This window comes from Alosa sapidissima, chromosome 19 (assembly GCF_018492685.1).
Source record: "Alosa sapidissima isolate fAloSap1 chromosome 19, fAloSap1.pri, whole genome shotgun sequence".
NCBI lineage: Eukaryota > Metazoa > Chordata > Actinopteri > Clupeiformes > Clupeidae > Alosa > Alosa sapidissima.
Genome location: NC_055975.1, coordinates 13,930,268 through 13,940,705, shown reverse-complemented (window position 1 = coordinate 13,940,705; position 10,438 = coordinate 13,930,268). Strand labels below are relative to the sequence as shown.

The following is a 10,438-nucleotide window of genomic DNA, read 5'->3' as shown; positions in this document are numbered from 1 at the left end:
TATATAAGTACCTTTTTGTAACCCAGGAGGATCATTCACTTTACCCTAAGGAAGCAATTTATGCAACCTCATATTACAAGGGTCAAGGACAGTGCCGCCTAGTGTTTATTGGCGTAAAGCTTGTGTGTGTGTGTGTTTTGTTACATCTCCTCTGGATCTAAGCAATGTGCCATTCTTCTCCTAAAATGTGAATAAGTACCTACCTGTAGGCCTCCCTTAATAAACCCTGGTGAAGTGTATTTCAATATTTCAAGTGAACCCTTTCACTCTATCAGGAGGCCCCTCTCATGTATTTAATTAATGTATTCTAATGTACCTCTCCCCTACCTACACACACACACACATATATAGGCTACTACATTAAATGAGGCATTTTCAGCCGGCAGCTATTCTGTACTATTCAACAAGAAGGAGGTTCTGGACTAAAGAACCAAATGGAGGTGTGAGCAACACCCATCATTTGTTGTAAGGGAATGGGGGTAGGCTATTTAGGCAACAGGGTAAGATTTGGCAACAAAAGTTGCCTGGTTGCATTACATAGACAAATGTATTTATATTGCAAGTGTCGGTGATACTTTACAGGTATATAGGTATACAGTATAGGCCTATTTGACAAGAGTTTGAGTTGATTGTTGAATCAGAATTATTTTCCTGTTTCTGTCATATTCTGAGGCTTTCTTCTGCAGTCTTGGCCCTTGACCCCTTGGGTGCTTCCTTCCTGTCAATAGCTCCATGAATGTGTGTCCATGATCAAAACTCCTGTCCAAACAGAGACCACATACCAAGTAGGAATGTGACACTCAGATAGCCTGCTGTGCATGGCTTTACTGTTGCAAACATATACTGCAGATTCAGAACTTTTATAGAACACAGACAAAACTTACAGCGTACAAAGATGATAGACCCCCGGGCTCTGGCTTTCTTCTGAGGTAAACCTTTTCTGATTTTGTTTTGATTAAGCAACCCATGAATATGAGTCCACTAATGGATAATCTCATTGAAACAAATTATTTTGTTGTCTAACCCAATTCTTGGAGGAGCCGACACAGCTTGGGGCATTGCTCAAACAGATCACTTTATATGGCCCTAACACCTTAATGACTGAATCCCCCACATTTACCTTCAACACTATCTTGCAAAGAGATTCAGTGCTGATAATAATAAAACAAGGGATAATATTGTGTATTTAAAATAGTGACACAAATCCAACACATGAGCAGTGATTACCTTACTTTGATGAGCAGTAGTGTCAATTACGCCTACAGTCAAAGGACAGTGGGATGCATCATTGTCATCATTTATTTGCCATGTTTATGGCATTTTCAATTTTACATTGGGTTTACATTGTGACATGCTTCCTTGTTTATTTACAGTGGTTAACTGATGGCAGATAGGATGTCGTCCACTCCTGGCCTGTCCAAGGGGCTGGTGCAGCTGTGTGAAAAGAGAACTCTACCACAGTCATCCAGGAGAACATCGCCACCCAGCTGAAAGAAAGTGCATCACTCTAATGTAAACACCTTCAAATCATGATGACTGCACTAAACGATTGCAGTCAACAAGGCAAACAAATATCTAGCAAAATTAGAGGGCATCTGGCCCTTAATGCAGTATTATAAAACCACATAAAACCACAACATAAGAGAACACCCAATATTTATATGTAATTTTTCATCATGAATTTTCAACATGTGTTTACACTACAGCTGTAAATAGGGTCAACTAAACACCTGTCTTAACCCTTGATTTAGTGAGGGAGACCCACCTGGAACATATCATCCTGAATAGTTGGCAACGGCCGTGGGAACTCAAGGTTGCTGAGGATAAACTCAGAGTACTGAAGCATGTTGTTAAAACGCAAGACTTGCAAGAGAGACACTCCAAAGCCAAATGCAGTGTACACCTGATAAAACAGTCGCCTTTACATTATAAAATCATAACATAATTTAGTTTAACTAACTGATGAGTCTATTCAAGAGTATACAGATGTTTTTATTTACAACAAGGATGATAAGATGCATAGGTGACAGTTTGGCTTACATTCCTCTGTGGGTCCAGCAACATGTCATAAGGGCAACCTGTTTCCTTCAGCCAATCTAGTGCCCCCTCCTGGCAGCCAAATGAAACTACCACCACTCGGATGGATCTCAGATCTAGGTCCTCCTATGAGCAGTAAACACGGGACATGTGTGCTGTAAATCGGCTTTAAAAGTTTTTTTCTCAGCAAACCAGAATGTATACCAGAATGTACGCATGTGTCATTCTATTTTCCTTTAAAAAACATACCACATTTGAGAACACTGATTTTAATATTGCTTCCTCAACTACATTCTGCAATATCTCTAGAAGGGACTTCTACATCTTAACAGGAAAACATATATTAAGATGGTATACTTTCAACATGAATGAAACCCAAAGCGTCTGTACATAGCATTGCAAGGCAAAGAGAACTGAGTTAAAAATTGCCTGTTCTTGACACAAACTTTTCCACTCTTTTTCTGAAAGTGTCCAGTACACATATGTGGCACAAGGTATTGTTATTCCAACTGCCTGTACTGCCAGACTCTAACCTTCACAGACAGACAGATAGCTCAGTGGAGATGACCGGGGGAAGTCATACCTGACGGGCCTGTAGCTCCTTGAAATGGAGGCGGCAAAGTAGGCAGGAGAACTGCCGAATTAAAACCAGCAGGGTTTTACTGCCTTTCCCCAAGTATTTCCTTAAACTCACATCACTGCATACAAATATAATGCATACAAAGAGAGAAGCACCCATGAAAACGTGCAAAGATGCAATCATTGACAATGACCTCTTTTGTAAGTATTCCAGGTTAAAAAATTATCCATTATATCACCCCAGAAGAATAACAAGACGCTTTGCATGAGTATAGGTGACTGAGTTCTGCATGTACCAACTCACGTCCCAGTTCGGCCATCCGTGAACACAGTCTCAGCTGCCAGAGAGGTCACTGCCACTGTCTGGCTTAGAGCATCATTCCTTGGTTGAAGCTCATTGTCCAGCCCCTCCAGGAATGCATCCCAGTCGGCCTGCAGAAGACCATTGGGGAAATGGTTAAATTATGTGTCTGAATGACCTGGAAATGAATATGGTTTAGAGGAGAAAGAAGAAAGACTGTCAACGTACACCGAGCTGTAAAAGGTCCTCTACTACCTCTCGTACTTCTGCATGGCTAAAAGAGGTGATAAAAATGTCTTATGAAATTTGACCGCCAAACAGAGGGCATCTCATCTACATCCTTATTACATTGTTATCTTATCTAAAGATTAGAGCAGGTCACACATGGCCAGTGTTCAATCTCATCCTATCATTTTTGTTTTAAAAAGGGCTTGTCTAACTCTGTAGGCTATTTTTATCACTCTTCAAGTAGTGCGGAAGCCTTTTTGAAATAACTTGAACTATATCATACCGGAACTTGCTGCCCCAAAGGTCCTCCGCTTCCTTTTTCTTCTTCACAGATAAACTGCAGGGCATTTGAAAGAGACTTCAGAGCAGAGGTCTGATGATGAAACTAATTTAATTTGCCCTAATTGTAATTAATATTTTATTACCCTTTGTATAATTCAGCTCCTGCTGCGATCAACCCCAGAAGTGATTTTGGTCTCTCAATACTGATTTTGTTCCTAATGAAATCTTGCAAGGATCCTAAATAAATAAGTAAGACATTTTTCTCAGTTAGGAAAAGACAGTATGGTTAGCCTTCGGCCAAACTGCAAGGAGCTATTTTGGTAAGCCTCTGTCCACAGGCCAATTTTAAGTCCTCCAAGGTAGTTAGTTATTAACATTATTCACGATAATAATAGTGTTAGGCTAGCCTACTAGATAAGTAAATTTCAGACAATTAGCGAACTACATAGTGATGTTCGAAAAGCAAGAACACAGTTCGCATTATTCCAGAGCCTACCAGTTACGACTTCTCCTTGTGCAATTTGTAGTAAGCTTCTCCCGGTTAAAATAAACTTTGTCAATGTGTTTACAAGCGTTTCAGGAGAGTCAGCCGTCGTCTCAGCCATTTTGCCGACCGTTGGTATCAAAGTCTCAGCAAAGATATTTATAGTAAGTGAGATGTGTTAGTTAAGCAATCCCAACCCTGTGTCAACGCGACCTCAAGTCGGTAGGCTATATAGGCGTACGACAATCGATTGTTTCCCCCTTCATGTTTTATGGTACTTTGTTCTATTCTAATCAGTCTAATCATTTTCATGTCCATAAACAGACACAGGATGCATATCTCCAACCATAATTATCCAGTTGAGCTTTATTGCTGGCTTTATTGTTACAAAGAAAGGCAGTGTCAATGTAAAATTGTTATTATTTTTTAATAAAAATGAAAGCCATTTAGAGGATATTTAGTCAACACTCTCCATCTCCTTATCTCTCTTTTCCTGCTGCTCGGATACCAGGGTCTCTGCTTGGCACCCATTGACCTGCACTGATTCCACACTCTGCTGCTCCTCTACAGGGGCCGGTAAGGACTCAGATTCCTTCTCCAGCTCTGGGCTCTGATTCTGTGTCTGCTCAGGGCTAGCAACCACGTTGGCACCTGCAGGCTCTTGTGGGGCCACTGTGGCCTCCTTGTGCTCGCCCTCGTCCTCAGAGTCACTCTGCCCGGCCGCCAACAGAACGTCTTGAGGTATGATGTGAGAGATGGTGAAGTTGGCGGCAATCTCCTTGAGCCGCGCCTGCTGGGCCTTCAGACTGGACAGCTCTTTGGTCAGTGGGGATACCGGGGTGGCGGCGGCAGCTTTCGGTGGCTCAGCTGGTGTTGTAACAGGTGCTGGTGGAGCCAGCGTCTCCATCTCCTTGGGCTTCTCCTCTGATGTCTCTGCAGGCTTCATCTTCTCCCCGGAGGTAGCAGGCTTTTCCTCTGTAAGAGCTGCAGGTGTCTCTGCCTGAGCAGCTGCGGGTGTCTCTGCTGTAGCCACTGCAGGTGTTTGTTCCATGGGGGCTCCGGCCTTGTCTGCCCCCTGGAGCTTCTGGTGCAGGCTCTTCCTCTCCTCCTGCAGAGCCCGGCAGAGCTGCTCAAGCTTCTGGTTCTTCGTTGTCATGAGCTCAATTTCTTTGTCCCGAACCACTTTCTGAGATACATATCAAAGAAAAAATAAGTGTTAGAATTGAAAACTCACTGAGCATTTCTCCTTTTTCCCTGGTGTGGATCTTAACTGTCAGAGAAAACCTTTTGAAGGTAACATCCCCCATCTTTCTAAAAGCATGGTATGTTTTTGATCCTCTTTGAATGTGAACATGGGTTGTTTCAGTCTCAGAATAGATAGTTAAATATACAGCCAAGTCATCGAACCCAGTAGTGCTTTACAAAATAAATAAAAAATCAGCAGAGATGAAACAATCACACATTCAAATTTGGTGACTTTTCAACATTTCCAACTGTAAATTACATTTAAAGCAACACCAAAGAGTTTTTTATACCTTAAAATAATGTTTCCAAAATCGTTTCAGTAGTTCGAAGGAATGAGACATAAGGAACTACAAATTTGACTTGCATCTGATGTCGCAATACATCGTACTTTTATAAGTCATGCAAAATATTCTACCTTATCTGTGGACATCATTATTTGCAAAGCCGGTGCTGGATAAACAAATAGCGTGCGTGCAACAGAAGGAAAGTTATTTGGTGTTGCTTTAATTAAAGTAGATTAACCTACTTCTGAGACCATGTCCACCAGGGCCTTGTTGCAGCCATCAAAGCGAGACTTCCATCCATTTGCCTCTTTCTCCAGCTTCCTCATCTTCTTAGACATCTACAAAGAGACAACACAATTATTATCTTTCATTTACTTAGGTCAACTGAAAGAACTGTTTATCCCATTGCTTTATTAGAGATAGAGCTTAGTATGCAGGTTGGCACCTTGCATGGCAGCCTCTGCCATCGAGTGTGTGTGTGTGTGAATGGGTAAATGTGAGGTAAGAAACTGTAAAGTGCTTTGAGTGCTCGGAAGAGTACCGAGTCTATTTACCATTTTTACCATTAGTGGTCATACAGATGAGTTAATGTGCAGCAGTTATTAAACGAGACTTGCCTTATCCATGTCCTGCTTGAAGCTAGCATACACACCACTGCTTTTGGACACAGTGCCCTGGAACTCATCAAACTTCTCAGAGTACACAGCAAGCTTCAAAAAGCAAAAGGGCATCAGTCAGACAGGCTAAAGTCAATAAAAAAAATCGGATACATCAAATTAAGCAAATCTGTTTATCAGCAGCGTACTTGTGCTTTCATGTCATTTTCAGCTTCTCTCAGAAGTTTCACTGTCAGTCTTGCCTCTGCAGTCTGCTTCAGGAGCTATTGACAGCAGACAAAAAACAATGCTTCATTTAATTTAATTACTGCATTCAAAATGTTAACATGAGATTTCTTCAGAATAAAGTACTGATCCATTGCATTATGCATACCACACTCTAATGTGATATTTCCATTTGATGTTTAAACTTGCACATCACACATGCATAACCATGTGAAATTCCAGATTTCAATATTACAGTATTTGGTATCTGACTTGATTTGGAATTGAAGCCAAATCACTCATTTCACACTCATTGTCCTACTCACAAGTTCTTTCTCTATTTTATGCTTCTCCTCAGCCTCCTTCAACAGCAAGTTGGCCTGGGAAAGTTTAGTCTCCAGAAGCTTCTGCTGCAGGTCTCTGTGTTTGAACACCTTCTCAAGATTCTGCAGAGGAAATACATTATCAGCAATTTATTTAAAGATATTTGTAATATTGCGAAACATTTTTTTACACTGAAATAACGGTGTCTTTTAATCTTACTTGTACGACCTATGACCATTATATTAATAATTAGTACAGTTATATTAGATTATTTGCCTCCAGTCATCCATCTAGTATATGTGCTTCTGTTCCTAAAAGTATGCTATATAACTGTACAAATATGCAAGAGTATGCTTGTTTTGCTGTTGTGTCCATTTGGATGGCTCCCTACCGCCTCCCTCTGGTCGTACTGTGCAATGAGGCCCTTCAGTTTCTCTGCCAGGTCACTGTTCTCTTTGCACAGTTTGGTGTTGCGTGTGCTGTGCTCCTCGATCTGGGCCTGGATGTCGGAGAGGGTGCTCTGGAAGTGACTGGTGATATCTTTCCGTTTCATGTCATCCTCTCTGCACCTTTGCAACGTTTCCTCCTGCGAGTGGGTGACAACCGAAAGGTAAAGGGCAGGGAAAAACACACAATCTCAGTGAACAGACTCTTTCCACTGTTACTAAACACCACTTCACAATGAACAGTGAAAGCTGTTAAAGTAATATTTTTTATTGTTTTTTATGCTTGTTTTACACACTCCCAATAAAATGTTGGGAGTGTGGAAATTGTGGAGTGTGGAGTGTGTTACAACGTAAGAAACATAGGACATAGGCCTTGTAAAGTAGTCCTTATGATTGATTGGTGACATATGGAACCACTCTCTGTGGTGTGTTCCCTAGTTATCAACTGCTACACTTAGGAAACCAAGGCTTGGAAAACAATATTGTCCTTATGTTTCATGGATGGCACGTGATCACTAGCTGTGGTGTTTGCCTCTACCTTGAGGGTCTTGTTGTGTCTCTGCAGCTCGCGGCAGAGCGACTCCAGCTTGCTGCGGGCGAGGACGGCCCGGCTGTGCTCGCTCTGGAGCTGGTCCTTCTCCTTCATCACCTGCATCAGCTTCTTCTGCAGCACCTTCAGCTGTTTCTGGTCGCCACGGTGCTCCTCCAGCTGCACACGGGTCACACATGGAAGAGGCAAGAGGTTGTTGAGGTGGCAATGTTGTTGTGAGGTTGGGATTTAGCTTAGGAGAACATAGACAAGTACACAAGAACATGCGGTGCTAATATTACTAGTACACTGTCCTTGTCTTTGAATATTTGTCAATGATTAATGATTAATGACATGTTTTCAAATTCATGATGACACATTATTATGTTGCAATATGATGCTTCACCCAAAACATATAGATGCACAGAGGCACTATCCCTTTAGCAGTACAGTATATGCTGACTAAACAAAGATATATATACAGTACACAGGTTTCTTCACCAGAATATCAGGAATATCAGGGGGGAATTGAGTATACTCATCAACATTAAAGGCCTCACCAGCTCAGCATGTTTCTTGATGAGAGCGTCCAGCTTCTGATCAGGCGTGCCCAGCTTGTTGAGACTCTGCATCAGCAGCATGGCATCCTTACCTGGAACAGGAGAGCGTGGAGAACATGGTCACATCTTACATATGACAACCCTGATTTACACTAGTTCTTATGGGCTCCCAGGTGACCGCTGTGTGTGTGTGTGTGTGTGTTTGTCCATATGAGTGTGCGTTAAATCAGATGTCATGCATATTACACTCTTACATTAGAGCATGGCCCAGTATATACTATGCAATGCTTAGGGCAATATTATTGAGGCTGTGGGGCTTGTGTAAGCCAAAACAAAGGATTCTTTGGAAATAACAAATAAACAGAGATGTTGAAGATGTGGTTGGACAGTGTTCCTCTATAGATTGCCCCATCTGTGTTGCGTGGAGAGTTGTCCATGTTAATAGCAAACTGAGATGAACAGTCTTTTGAGCAGTTTAAGGGGGCTCAGATGTTGCATGACTTTTAGAGACATACAGTGAAAGCCATAATACTGACATGCTCTGTATTGATTTCTGACAATTGTTTGTGAATGTCTTACCGAGGTTTTTGAGCAGCTTCTTCTCCAGCTTCTGATCCTTGGCGCTCCCACCCTTCTGTGGGGGGGAGTCCACAGCCTTCCCGGTGCCTGCGTCCTCCTCGGCATCTGTTGGCTTCTCCACCACCTGGTAGGTGCTGATGATGTCCTCCAACTGCAAGCCCAGCTCATCAGTCAGGTCCACCGACGTCTCTTCCAGGGGCCCCTTTGCAGGATTGCGGCATGTCTCCATTGTGAGGTCAGGTCAATGAGAGGAGATGGGGAGGTGGGTCCTGTATGAGTGTATGAGTGAGATAGACAACATGTGTCATTATGCTACTGCAACATTCTGCTGTTTACTTTTAAGTTGACATCCAGTCAACTCACGAATTTGCTTGAGCTATTTAGTCAACTGCATTAGGCTGCATTTGTTCTGGGATTGCTATAAACAGATTGGAGTTAGCATAAAATCTTTTTTTGTGATTTTTGGCAGAACATTCTCTATTCAAATCGGAAAAAGTCATCTTGAGCTCTTGAGCTTGTTTACTGTTTACTCCATGTGGCTCCTCCTCACTATGCAGCCATATGACTTGACAGTGTTTATCTGGTTAAATTTAGCCAGTCTGTTCAGCCATCTTACTGCTCTCACAAGCATGGCACATGGCACCTGTTCTGGGGCCAGCTGTCTATTCTGGGACCTCCTTAATATGGTCAAGTTATCTATTTGTTACCAGAGCTTTTTTTCCATTTTTCCATCAGGGCCTATTTTATTCATGAAACACTACACACAACGAATTATTATCAGCAGTCATTTTCTTTGTAATATTAGTGGATGACAACAGTCAACAGATACGTAAATAGCATTCAACATTCAACTAGTATCTTACTGCAGCAGCACTAGATCAAGGACATGGACATGGGGCAACAAGTTTCAACAGGCTTAAGTACATGAACAGAACAGCCTTGTCTATTTCAAATGATTATGTCAACATACTCTGCTGATGTCATTAACTTTTCCTGAATGTCTAGGGAAATAAGAGAATGCTCTCCCCTAATATGGAGTATCTTTACACACTTAACCCAGAGACAACATGTGACATTCACTCTGGATACCACTCCGCCTAAACTTTAGAGGTAATACAACAACACAGGTACACTAAGTAAACAGTCACATATAAACAGTCAACATGCATGAGATCTATTCAGTGTACATTGCAGCAAGGCGTCAAAGACTAATGGGAATATTGAAGTGCTACTTACCAGGACCGGCAGTGAGGAGAAGAGGAGTGGAAAGGAGTTAGAGGGGGCTGCCAGGAAGCACACACACACACACACACACGGACACACACACGGACACACACACACTCACACTCTCAGACCCACACAGCAGCTGCGATAGTCAGTCCTCAAAATAAACCCATGTGCTGCAACTAGAACTAACCTCCGAAAGATAAAAGGAGTGTCAGAGAGATTACCCAGTAATGGAAAAAGTATCTCTTGCTGATGGAAACACCATACATTGGATATATGTTGTTTACTTTCTCTTAACACTAACGTTAGTGTAGACCAAAGACTGAAACGGTAGCCTGACAATTTTTTTATATTGTGCAAATGTTTAGTAAAGAGTGACCACAGACTGAAGTCCCGCCCACCCCCCTTTGATTGACATTTATGAAGATGAAGGGCCCACAGATGGCTTACGGGGGCACCAGGGTGGCCAGTCGGTTCCCATCATGCCCAAACCCTCATCATCAAGTCATTCT

The 10,438-nt window shown here is 42.2% G+C and overlaps 2 protein-coding genes across 2 annotated transcripts; both read right to left on the bottom strand.

The window, feature by feature from the left end:
- Positions 1–1,281: 1,281 nt before the first annotated feature.
- On the bottom strand, positions 1,282–4,107 carry LOC121693270. The gene is made up of 9 exons (XM_042072599.1): positions 3,924–4,107; positions 3,571–3,664; positions 3,429–3,482; positions 3,146–3,191; positions 2,921–3,048; positions 2,621–2,735; positions 2,041–2,163; positions 1,766–1,903; positions 1,282–1,487 (listed from the first exon to the last, which is right to left on the bottom strand). Exons 1-9 carry the CDS (start codon positions 4,030–4,032, stop codon positions 1,377–1,379), a joined length of 918 nt encoding a protein of 305 aa, XP_041928533.1. The 5' UTR covers positions 4,033–4,107; the 3' UTR covers positions 1,282–1,376.
- Positions 4,108–4,251: 144 nt separating this feature from the next.
- Positions 4,252–10,207, bottom strand: txlnbb (taxilin beta b). Its single transcript, XM_042072593.1, has 10 exons — positions 9,936–10,207; positions 8,700–8,968; positions 8,121–8,212; positions 7,570–7,740; positions 6,977–7,171; positions 6,588–6,707; positions 6,246–6,320; positions 6,058–6,150; positions 5,683–5,778; positions 4,252–5,097 (listed from the first exon to the last, which is right to left on the bottom strand). The coding sequence occupies exons 2-10, from the start codon at positions 8,926–8,928 to the stop codon at positions 4,369–4,371; spliced, it is 1,800 nt and encodes a 599-aa protein (XP_041928527.1). The 5' UTR covers positions 8,929–8,968; positions 9,936–10,207; the 3' UTR covers positions 4,252–4,368.
- Between the last annotated feature and the right edge of the window lie 231 nt (positions 10,208–10,438).